This window comes from Pristis pectinata, chromosome 1 (genome assembly GCF_009764475.1).
Source record: "Pristis pectinata isolate sPriPec2 chromosome 1, sPriPec2.1.pri, whole genome shotgun sequence".
Lineage (NCBI taxonomy): Eukaryota > Metazoa > Chordata > Chondrichthyes > Rhinopristiformes > Pristidae > Pristis > Pristis pectinata.
In genome coordinates, this window is record NC_067405.1 from 112,581,570 (window position 1) to 112,594,462 (window position 12,893).

General features: G+C 41.3%; 1 protein-coding gene across 5 annotated transcripts in view; it reads left to right on the top strand.

Annotated features, from left to right (window-relative positions):
* The first annotated feature begins 800 nt into the window (after window positions 1-800).
* The window catches only part of slc35f4 (solute carrier family 35 member F4), a 109,946-nt gene continuing 97,853 nt past the window's right edge, over window positions 801-12,893 (top strand). For 3 of the 5 annotated variants that reach the window (XM_052019505.1, XM_052019515.1, XM_052019523.1), the window contains exon 1: window positions 801-1,092. In XM_052019505.1, coding sequence (XP_051875465.1) covers window positions 839-1,092 — 254 coding nt within the window. In that variant the 5' untranslated portion in view covers window positions 801-838. The remainder of the gene's footprint in view (window positions 1,093-12,893) is intronic. The other 2 variants (XM_052019533.1, XM_052019541.1) reach the window with 2 other exon arrangements.

A 12,893-nucleotide genomic window follows, 5' to 3' on the forward strand; every position in this document is an offset into this window, starting at 1 on the left:
TCCTCTAAGCTAGTGTTGGGCCTGAATGTAACAGTGCAGAAGGCCACAGACCAATCGGTCAGAGTGAGAGTGGAAACGGGGAATTAAAGTGACAGGGAACAGGAAGCTTATGGTCACCCCCGCGGACGAAAACAGGTGCTCCGCAAAACAGTCTCCCTGTCTGCATGCTGTTTCTCCAATGTAGAAGAGAGCACACTGTGAACATTACGGTGCACTGGAAAATGTGTAGACATTACCTGGATTTACGTTCTTCTGATGGTCGCTCGATCCCTAAAACAGGATTAAGAATTTCATAACAGATTTCGAAATATCTGTCACTTTAAATCGAAATTAGTTTGAAATTTTAAAAATACGTCATTTCTGAAATAAATCCTTCCAATGAGGGTCTCCTGTGCCACAATCAGTGCATCCAGGGTCAATATCGCTTTACATTTTAAAACAAGCATTCGAATCAAGGACGGCACGGCGCTTCCACAGTGAATGAAGATGTTGCCGATAGAGCAGCGTGTGTGCGTGTGTGTGTTTGTGCAGAGTGGGCGATTTGGTGCAAGACAGTACAACTCAGTCATCTCTGATGCAGATCTTCGATGCAACTCACATTTTATTTTAAATAAAAGGATTATGTTTAACAAAATGCAACCCGTTTCTAATTGTTCCACCAAATAGACAACACAGCGCGACCGTGTCCACAGATCCGTGGCTGACCGTTCCCTTTGCACGCACTGTGCATCAGACCTGCTGCCGTCAGTGGTGTGGGACACTGCGCTGGGGTTTGGAAGGTAGAAGCTGGGCTGCCCCCTAGACGTGACGGCGCTGTAATGGAGAGTGGGAGGAGGGGATGATCTTTTCGACAGCAGAGACTGACGGTAAGCAGCTCCTCGCTCACTCACAAAACCATGCGGAGACTGTCGGACATAAGTCTGCACCTGAATCAGCTGAAGTATTTGTCTCCTCCGTCCTCCGAAGACCAGCAGTGCTCCCGATCCTTTATGGACGTCAAGGCTGCATCCAACGGGGTTTCCAGCATCGAGGACAGGATCTTACGGATCACGGGATATTATGGTTATTACCCGGGATATTCGAGTCATCAAAGTAAGTGAAGTGTCGGCAGCCAAACTCCTGCCTAACGGTGTAATTGAACCGCTTGCATTCACTGGAAGTTTATTTCCCCTCAGTTCTCTCATTACCAGAGTCAATTGCTTTAAACAAGACAGTCTGCCAAGAAAAAAAAACTTAAGGAGGAATTTGTTAGATAACTCCATTTCACATCGGTCACATTTGTTAAATCCCTCGTCTCTGCAGTAATGTTAATGATTTGGGAAGGGGGAATTATCGCGGCGAGACCGAGCATCGCACAGCAACCGGGTTTGTTCGGTAATTCGGTGCAGATCATCGTCCCGTGTAACCCAGAGGGGTCCCCGTACTGATAAAGCACCCCCTCGGTTTTAGGGTTAGTTCTCTCTCCACAACGTTGTCTTTATTTTAAATTAACATGCATGTCTTGTTCCCTAGCAGAGAATTAGCTTGCATTATCGAGCTTCACCGACCGAACAAAATCAATCATTTCACGGAATCCCAGCACCTCAGTAACTGATAGCGGCAATGCGCCCCCTGTACCCCCTGTGTGTGTGTGTGTGTGTGTGTGTGTGTGTGTGTGTGTATGTATGTGTGTGTGTGTGTGCATGCGTGCTTGGGGTAAACGACAGACCCTGGAAGGGATGCAAAGTGAATAGAAATGGGATTTAAGAGGATTGCAGCATTGTGACTGACAGGACTGTGGTTGAAACAACACGTAATTTGGACTGTGGTTTGAAATTAAATCTAGGGATTGCCGGCTCATGGTACAAAAAAGGCAGATTAAATTGGTCCAAACATTTGTGTTGTGATAGGCACACTGGAGGATTTGAGTTAGTTGCCGTCTTTTTACCACCAGCGCCTCGTCTGATGGTGATCTCACTGTGCGTCTAATCTGCTGTTAAATAAACAGATCCCGTTCCGGAGGGCGAGTGTTCGCCTCCCCACCTCTCGAGTTGTGTTTTTATTTTTGAAGGCGGGGGGGCGGGACAGTGAGAAGATGAAATGCTTCCCCTTTGGGAATCTCCCGTTTGTCGAACACGAACACCCCGTTGTTCTCGCACGGTGGCGAATGAATAGGCAACATCTAATGCACAGGGTGTCCGCTGAACATTGGGCACTGTGCCACAAAGCTCAAAGGCTCAGGACGGTGAACTCCGCTGTGAAATGGAATAGGAATTTACGGCACAGAGACGGATGATTTGGCCCAACAGGTCCATTGTCCATACCAGCCTCACACACTACTTCATCTTACCCCATCAACACATTCCTTCCTCTTTCTGGTCCTCCCCAGCTGCCCTCGACTGTACTGCGAGTGTGTCAATGCGACATCTGATCGGTTGCTGTATATCTCTGCCAACATTTAGTGGCGCCTGGATAGGAATTTTTACACCGCTCTCTTTAAAAAATATTGACAATGTGTACCATTTTCCTCTGCAGGCTGTGACATTTCCATCATTTCATATTTTATTTACGCATGAGTCTCCGGCTATAACTTGTAAGGGGATTAAAACATAGAGGTGATGTTTTATTTTGATGAGTGGCTATTTCCCAAAGGGTATAGTTCAGTCCTACAAGCCGTTCCCAGACCTGAGACTGGGGGAAGGTTATTTTGTCCTTTTGATCAGACAGTGATTAAACATAAGATTATTTTTCACACAAGTTGACCTCATTGTCAAGAACTAGTAACGGGGCTATTCCAAAAACAAAACTCGATAGCTCAGGAAGAGAAGCAGAAATTCATGTTCCCTTCAGGAAATCATCCAAAACCTTAGTCAATTGATAATAAGGCACCAACAGTCTTAAACAGGGGAAGATCTTCAGTCCCTCCTGTCTAACTACCCATTGGCAGACCCATTTGTTGACAAAAGTAGTTGTATTCTTCCTTGAGATTAATTACTGAATCATCCATTGATTAAACTGTTGCATGTATTTACTATCCTATTAGTAAAATGAAGTTCCTCCCACATACCATTACATTCTACTGTTTCTAAGTATGACCACTGTTCTTACAATTTTGTACACCAATGAAAAAGTAACTTGAATTCAGTTACCAACACTTCTATCAGAGATCTTTTCAAGAGGGAAAAGCCCCAAGGTAATCATCATACTCTTATACTCTGGATTCAACATGTACTTGTCCTCTGTGATCCTGATTATCAATATGCTGTTGTTAAAGTGTCTTTTCCTTCATTCTTCCACTATATGTTGTGCAACAATAAGCATGATGAGTAAGCTTATATTAGGAGCTTACTTTATTAAAATCTTTTTCTGTTGAGTATGCAGGCAATACACCAACTTTGAGCAAATACAAAGGTGAGCAATAAGCATTGGTTTAAAATCTTGGAATAAAATGTTAAGGACATTTGTTTGTTTCCCTTGGCTAAAGATATTAAAGTGATTTGACAAGAGTTTACAACCTAAAAATGATTCACTATTGAGAAGCATTTAAAGACCAGTGAGAAATTGCTTCTGACCTCTTATTTCACAATTGTAGACATATTCCTGGAGGATCTAAACAGAACTCATTAGATTGATAAATTTGTTTTCCAAAGAAAATCTACTACCTCCCTGAAGGACTGCAAGGAACTTGTCTTCATATTAGTGCAGAATCTTAGGCCCAGGTTGATCATCATTTCAAAATAATAGAAGTTTCAAATATACAACTTTACAGTTTTATATGCCTTCTTCCCCTGTTTCTGTGACTTGAATGAGTTCTAACCAATTCAGATACTCGGGAGTAAAATTTCTACAAGGACTACCAATCTTTTACTTTGGATTCATCTGAAAACCTGCAGAAATGGAAATCAGTTTACAATCTTTCTCCTGAGTTTCAATTAATACTGTCTGAAGTTATGATCACAGAACCTAGTGGAAATTTCAGGCTTTTATCCCTTTCCACTTTTTCAATGATTTTAATTTTTTTTAAATTGTTGCTTCAGGATATGACAAAACTAGCAATGTTATCCTTAAAAAAGGATGTGGTTCTTTATTTCAATGACTGCAGCCATTGAGTAGATGGTACTCCTACAACGCTTTTGAGTGGGGAAATCATGAATCTCACTGCAGCGATCATAGCTTGGTTTCTTTCTTTTCTTTCCCCTTCCTCTTCTTCTCCATGTGCCCATTCACCAGAGTCATTGGTGGGCACAGTGGTACAGGCTCACTCTGTGATTGCAGGATTGGCATTCAGAAAGATTGTGACAGCTGTGACAGGGACACTAGAGCTGTGGCCTGAACAGTTGGTGTGTAACGTGGAGAAAATTTGAAGTTGATGATGTTCTCTCAACATAATTACTTTAGTCCTTCTTGGAGAAGAAGGCTGCAAGGTCAGGAGCTGTTATTGAAAATATATTCTGAACCATTTGCCTTGAATGTACATCACCATTACTGGTCCAATATCCTAAATATCTCTTCCTAACGCAATTGAGAGAGCAGCATCGTCACAATGGTTGCAGAGAAATTGTTCAGAAGCTCATCCCATCTTTGGATCTTACATGAATAAACATTGTTCAATAATTTTGTAACATTTCACGAAGAGAAGGAGACAAAAATGCTTTGTTTTGTGTTTGTCTCTCTTGTCATTGCCAGACAATCAGTCTGCAGTAGCTGCTCTTTCCAGCCTCAGGGCACTACCTCTGCTGTCTAAAAGGAATTTATCTTTGCCCCTTCATGTGACACCATATGAAAACACGTCATCATTCTCACAGATTAACTGACCACACGTATGTCTAAGTCACAATCGATCCATTCACATTCTGTAAGTTGTCTGGAGCTTGTCTGACATCCATTACTGGAGGAGCCAAAATTTCCTCCAGCGAAATGATGGGAATGCTGTAGTCATTGTTTTCAGCTCCTGTTACAAACTCTGGTTCTATGACACAGTGTCCAATCTACTCTGCATCTGGACTAGGCTCTTCACAACTTTGGTACCATATTTGACTGTGAGGTGAACTTCCGTCAGCATACTGTGCCATCACTAAGACTGTTTATTTCACTCCAAAACATTGTTTACTTCCAGCTCAGCCTCATCTCAGCTATCACCAAATCTTCCAAGCTTGCTATCTATTGATGGAGCAGAAATATTGAGAGCTTCAAGTTCCTGGGAGTGAACATCACCAACAGCCTGTCCTGGTCAAATCACGTAAATGCCACAGCCAAGAAAGCTCACCAGCGCCTCTACTTCCTCAGGAGGCTAAAGAAGTTTGGCTTGTCCCCTTTGACTCTCACCAACTTTTACCGATGCACTACAGAAAGCATCCTATCTGGATGTATCATGGCTTGGTACGGCAACTGCTCTGCCCAGGACCGCAAGAAGCTGCAGAGAGTTGTGGACACAGCCCAGCACATAACAGACACCAGCCTCCCCTCCTTGGACTCTGTCTTTACCTCTTGTTGTCTTGGTGTAGCAGCCAGCATAATCAAAGATCCCACCCACCCAGGACGTTCTCTCTTCTCTCCTCTTCCATCGAGTAGAAGATACAAGAGCCTGAGGGCACGTACCACTAGACTTAAGGACAGCTTCTACCCCAATGTGATAAGACTATTGAATGGTTCCCTTATACAATGAGATGGACCTCACGATCTACCTTGTTGCGACCTTGCACCTTATTGCACTGCACTTTATCTATAGCTGTGACACTTTACTCTGTACTGTTACTGTTTTTACCTGTACTACATCAATGCACTTTGTACTAACTCAATGTAACTGCACTGTGTAATGAATTGACCTGTACGATCGGTTTGTAAGACAAGCTTTTCACTGTACCTTGGTACAAGTGTCAATAATAAACCAATACCAATACCAATCTCAACACTTCACTATTCCAGTGCAGTTTTGCCAGTCTCCCATCTTCCATGATAAATATGAGGTCATTGAAAACTCCAGTGCTCATGTTTGCATGTTTGGCTTCACACTAAATCCAGTTTACCCCTCAGTGCTTATTGACTTACATTAGAGCAGTAGCCTGACTTTACAATTATCACCTGTTTTCAAATTCTTCTGTGACATCACCTCTTCCCACCTCTGCGTGGTCCTTCAGCCTTATTAATCTTTAAGATATTTCTGCTCCATCAATCTTGTGTTTCTTTTCTCCTCCAAAATTTATTGTTTTAACACAATTGCTCAGGCCCATAGCTCTGGAATTCCCTGCCTTAATTGCTTTATTTGTCTGTCTTCCTTTGCTCCTTTTAACTGCTCTTTTAGATGGTCTTTGATCCAAGTTTTGCTCACCAGTCTGAATACCTGCTTTGGCTTAATGTCAAATTCTGTTCAGATGTAGATAGATAGATAGATAGATATCTTTATTAGTCACATATACATTGAAACACACAGTGAAATGCATCTTTTGCGTAGAGTGTCCTGGGGGCAGCCCGCAGGTGTTGCCATGCTTTTGGCCCCATGCCCACAACTTCCTAACCTGTACATCTTTGGAATGTGGGAGGAAAGCGGAGCACCCGGAGGAAACCCACGCAGACACAGGGAGAACGTACAAACTCCTTACAGACAGTGGCCGGAATTGAACCTGGGTCACTGGCGCTGTAATAGCATTATGCTAATCGCTACGCTACTGTGCCTACCCTACTACTGTGCCTATGCTCCTGTGAAACACCACAGAAGATTTTATTACATCATCGGCACTATATAAATGTAATTACTTGGAACAACCTTGCATTGTCTCGTCTGTTTTGTGTCTTGAGTTAATCAAAGGCAATTCAAAAATGATGGGACAGCTCATATTTTCATTTTTATATTCTGAAACATAGATGGAAATTCTTACTGACAGTTTTATCTTGCTAGTGGTAATGCCATTCTGAAGGATGTACAAAGGGCATAAAAACCATCAACAGGTATTACATAAGTAACATGCTACTGTACAGTTATCAATCCCTGTAGATGAATTGTGCTATAAAATGCTGGGAATATTAGCCCTTTTCTTAGAGCTTTGGGAGGTGCATTTTATTTTAATGCAATTTCTTGCTTTTTACAGCATCTAGTTGTTTAATTAGTGATGGGCTCTGAAATGGAAGGATAATTTTCTAATTATAGACAAAATGCCCTCCAGAAATATTTAGTATAACATAAAAACCTTTTCTATGGCATTCTTTTCAACATTAGCAAAAAATAATTCAAATTACATGGCTACAATTAAAAGGAACATGCGGGTGCCCTTGTTGAATATTTCAGCAATAATTATTCACCATTGGCATCCAGCTTCAGATTATTTGGCAAGCTGTTATTTTGATTAAGGAAAGTAGGTCTCGGGGTAAGTAATTGAAGGACATATTTTTCCTTCATAAATTTATTCATGACCAGAATCCTGATCTATTAAAGGTTTCCCAGTAGAACTCCGGAGGAAAGTGTGTGTGGGAGAAACAAACCCTACGTTCTGGTTAATTCATGCATGGATTTCTTTGCCCTTCATTCCTGCTCTTTCATTGCTGTTAGTATAGTTATTAACTGTCAATTGGGTTGTAATATACTTTTTGTTTTATTCTTAAAGTTAATATCTGCCATATTTTCTTGATAGGAGAAGCTCAGCAGAGGTTGTGTTTAATGTGTGTTTCTCTCTTAACCCAGTGAATGGTGTTATGGATCATAATGACAACATTTTTCATAGTGATTTACTCACTTCCTCCACACCTCTTCCCTTGTTTGAGTACAGTATTATAGGCTGTCATTCTCCAGAACAATAGGACCTTCTCAAAGGGGACAGGTTCCATTGATGACTCTTCCTAAAAGAGGGAAAATTCCACATGTTGTTCAAGGGGGCTGCAGCCTTTGTTTTATATTGCTCAGCTTTTCTGGTCTAGTCTTCCACTTTTCACTGAGATTGCAGTCTGAGGAAGAGGGAGGCCAAGGACCTGGCATTTGCCATTGTCCGGAGAGACAATATGCATCTAGCAAGTTGATTCCAACCATTACATTAAACTGGTTACTGAACATTAAGAAAGGCGACTGATTTTAATCGGTGTCCACTAGATCCTGAGTGTCTAGCAGGAAAGCAGCATGGTCTGGATGCTTGTTTGTAGGATGTAGTCTGAACTCCACCAGCTCTGCAGTTTGTGCATTCATGAAGGTAGAATGACCCAATGTGTCCTGACTACTTCTGCACAGGGGCCCCTCTCAGGTTCCAGTGAAGCTGTCACTCACTCCATTGGTTCCTGCAACAAAAACAGAACTTCTGAGTTTGCTGCACACAGGCATGATGTTCCTCCAACTTTTTTATTTTCTGATAATTAGCTGTGCTGTGGGATTCAACATCAGGAAGCAATGTATTAATCAGTCACATACTCTTTTTTACTTCCTGGAGTTGTGTGATTCTTCGAGTGTCACATCTGTCTAACTGCAGGCAGATCAGAAGTATATGAACCGCAGATTGCAGTCGTCTTTGTCTTCACCAGCAGAGATGATATAAGGCAAATGGCTACTACTGTGCACTAACAATTCTATGATTCTGGTTTGTTATCAATATTGTAATCTTTCCTCTTTTGTACACCACTTGTTGTTTTGTATCTGCAGGCAAGGTGGTTAGAAGCTAGTTGAGTGTTTACCTTTTGTGATTAAGCAGATGGCAGAGTTTTGGCACAGTAGTTCACAAAGAATGACATGATCACAACATGGAGACTTAGCAATTAACTTGACACTTGAAATTTGCTGCTGGCTTTGCACCCACCACTACAGAAGTAATCACTGTGGAAAAAGGAAGTTTAAAGGTGGGAATACCTCCCTCCATTTTGGTTACAGAATACCATTTTGTCCTGCGAGAGGGTTAATTAAATGATAGAAGGGCTTGTGGCTGAGGAATTTGTGCTAAGCTAAAAAAAAGGGAGAGATGGAGTAAGAATTAAGGCTTTAAGCTTTTTTAAAAAAGGTAAAAGACCTTTACCTGGTGCTGCTGGACATCCATAATACAAGTTAGAGTTCCCCAATGAAGTGGAATACTTTCTAAAGGATTCGTTGCATAAGTGTCATTAATGTGTTGTGTGACTGTGGTGGGAAATGGAAGAAATGGGGGTCCGTTTGGTGAGTTTACATCCCTGCAGCACTGAGATGGTAAAGCTTCTTTTGGCACTGATCTATGTTCCCAAGGTGAGAGGGTTGGCACTCAATACCATTGCCACTCACCTTCATGTGAATGACATTCTTGACTAACTAATGTAATCGCCTAGAAGTTAATGGCACTGAACTTCAATTTCATCCAGAAAGACTAATTTAAAAATGTAGATTGCTCTTCTCTGGATTGATGAAGATGGTCTTTTTCTCTGAGTTGGCCATGTGGGGTGGATGGTCTTCTGTTCTGGGTTGGTTGCTTGGTGTAGGTGATCTTCTTCTGTGGATTGGCTGTGGTGTGGATGACCCTTCTGTAGATATACTCCTGAAATGAACATAGAACATAGAACAGTACAGCACAGTATGGACGCTTTGGATGTTGTGCCAACCCATATAAACACCTACTCCTTGATCAGTCTATAACGCTTTCCTCCTGCACAGCCCATAACCATTCATTTTTCTTACTTCCATGTGCATATCTAAGAATCTTTTATATGTCCCTATAGTATCAGCCTCTACCACCATCCCTGGCAGTGTATTCCAGGCACCCACTACTCTCTGTGCAAAAAACCTACCTCTGATATCTCCCCTAAACTTTCCTTTTCTCACCTTAAATGATGGCCTCTGGTATTGGCCATTTCTGCCCTGGGGAATAGGTGCTGGCTGTCCACTCTACCTATGCCCCTCATAATCTTATAAAGCTCTATCAAGTCGCCTCTCATCCTGCGTTGCTCTAAAGAGAAAAGCCCTAGCTTGCTCAACCTTTCCTCATAAGACATGTCCTCTAATCCAGGCAGCATCCTGGTAAACCTCCTCTCCACCCTCTCTAAATCTTCCACATCCTTCCTATAATGAGGCGACCAGAACTGAACACAATACTCCAAGTGTGGTCTAACCAGAGTTTTATAGAGCTGCAACATTAAAAGATGAATAATGGGATATATTGTGAAATTAGCTGAAGAACAAAAGCATGGACCATATTTATTTCCTTCTTGTCACGTCAAAGCTAAATCATTTTTTAAAGGCTCTAGATCGTTTTTCCCAAAATCACCAATTAATGAGTTGAGAAACTGGATGGAATTTGCAGGAATTATAAGTATTTTGTGACTAACCCTAAGTAAGTTCCAAGAGTAGAATAAACCCAACCATTAAATCATCCTACACACTGATCCCAGATACCCTAATGTCAATTCCTTCTGGATGTACACATTGAACTGTGTGCCTGAATTACAGTCATTGCATCTCAGTACAGATTCTTTTCATCCCCAAAAGATACTATTTACCAGTACCAAAATAAATAACCATACTACAAGACTATAGTTATTGTGGTTTGTTTACACCAGGAATCTCCTGAAATCGTGCAGTTAACTAAGATATATCACCCTCAGTACAGTAGGCAGTTTTTAGTGAACTGCATATATCTAAAATATTTGGATGTACTTCAAGGCGATCACTGCACAAAGCATGCAATAAAAAATGAAGTATCTGATAGTGTCATAAATCTCCAAACAGGTGATTAAGCTTCACGAGCACATCCAATTTAAATTAAGCAAAAAGATAATTTGGCGCAAACAAATTATTTAGGATAAATAAACTATACAAAATAATTTATGAGGTTATTCCTTGTTTATGAACATGTGTGTTTTGTGTTCATGTTCAGATTGCCCTTCCAATTTGCAAAAATATCAACAGTATGGACACTGCTGACCAAGTTAATATTTATTGCTTATCCTTAATTGGCTTTGAGACCTCCCCCCGCCTGCTGGTGATCTCCAGACTTGATCTTTTGCAGTCAGTATGATGACTTTGGAGGTTCTCATTCAGCAGTGTGAGGCAAGGAGGTTAGGTATATGTGTTTTGCTATGGATCTCCGACTGTACTGTAGCTGCACCAGTTGCTTGTGCTCGATAAAATTCCTGAGCATTCTCAGATGTCACTTCCATCAGCGCAGTAATTCGACTTGCAAGTTTGAATGTTGTGTTTTGCACACACAGCAGCTTTGACTGAATTTTTGTTCATCAGTCCACACACAAAGCATCAGGCACCAGGTTAAAAAAAGCAGCAAAATTGCAAGGCAAGAATGAATAATGAAACAATATGCTCTCTGATTATCTCACCCTGCTTCTGGATCCTTGTCCCAAACTTATAAATTTGAGTTATTTCTAATGGCTTGAGGTTAAAGTAATCTTGCAGTTTCTGCAGAATAACTCTAAACAAGACTGTGTGCCACGTGCTTGCGGCTCAGCCTCTGTCAGTACTTACATAATGCATCATTTAGGTCCTAATGATATCACTTTCAACCTTCAGAATACTTCTTGCTTTAAAGAACATGCCCATTTGTTCTACATGTAAACTGAATGATACAATTAAGATTGAATCAGCCAATCAGTATTTACTGCTGAAGATGATCGTGACATCCTAGCTTAAATATTTATACATGTGCGGTGGGATCTGGCAAGACAAGAACGTCCCTAGAGCTTCTTCCTGCTGTTAGTTGCTCACGTGAGGCATACAGAAGAAGATAAATTAGATGATTCACTCACAAACCCCAAAGGATCTCTAGGAAGAGCCCTAAACCATTACATATTGGAATGAAGAGCCTGGCTTAATTGTCCTTTGAAAATAATGGCTCAAGATTATTGGATCCAAGCTCAGTTACAAATGATGAGCTGAGCGATTGACCACAACCATTGTCCTTTTTGCTCTGTGTAAGTTCTGACTTTATTCAGATGAGTCTTTAAGTCCAAATTCTGTGATGCCACACCTGGTCAAATGCTGCCTGGTTGTTTAGGTAAGTCACTTTTGAAATTCGGCTACTTGGTCCATGTTTGGAGCAGGACAATGATTGAGGATGTAGTCAGGTGGCCCCAGCAGAACTTAAACCAAGCATTTCGAAGTATTGATGCTGCCATGCTGTTCTTGGCAATGAACAGTGAAGAGTCCCACCCAGAGTACATTCTGTGCCCCTGCTACCCTCATTGCTTCTCCCAAGTGGGGTTCGAAATGAAGGAGCAGTGATTCCTTTGCTGAGGGAGAGCAGGAGGTGGTAATCAGCAGGAGATTTTGTTAGCAATGTTTGGCCTGATGCCACGAGATTTCGAAGGTGCAGAATCAGTGTTGAGGCCATTCCAGGAGGTACTCCTTCCTGGCATTTGCAGATCAGCCATGTTATTTTGGGCCTGAAGTCACTTATAGGTCAGATTGGGTAAGCATGGCAGATTTTCTTTCCTAAAAGGACCCTGGTAAACCAGCTGGGTAATTGCAACGATTTGATAGTTTAACAAATATCATGACTGAGATGTTTTATGGATTTATTTAATTATATGAATTTAAGATGCCTTCTATATCATAAGCCCAGGTCTCAGGATTACAAGTTCAGTGACATTACCATTGCACAAGCATTACCATATAACAGGGTAATGATCTGCTATTGTACCCTTCTGAAGTTCAAATTTGTACCCACATTTGATATTTAGTGTGTCAAGCAGGTTATTATGGAAGATGAAAAGAAATTGCTTGAACATCCAGGCTGGTGTTTCAAATTTGATGACTCGTTATCTGGCATTGCAGGTAGTTTGGGACATAGTTTCTTTACATACGCCACTCATACTTTTGCACTCGGAAAATCAGTTTTTAGGTACTTACCTTCACTCATTAAATGAAAGCTTTGTATAAGTGGATTCTGATGTCTTCACAGAGGTTTTCACACAGAAATAATTGCATGTGACCCAGCATTTCAGTGTGAGATGATTACATGTACAATTTA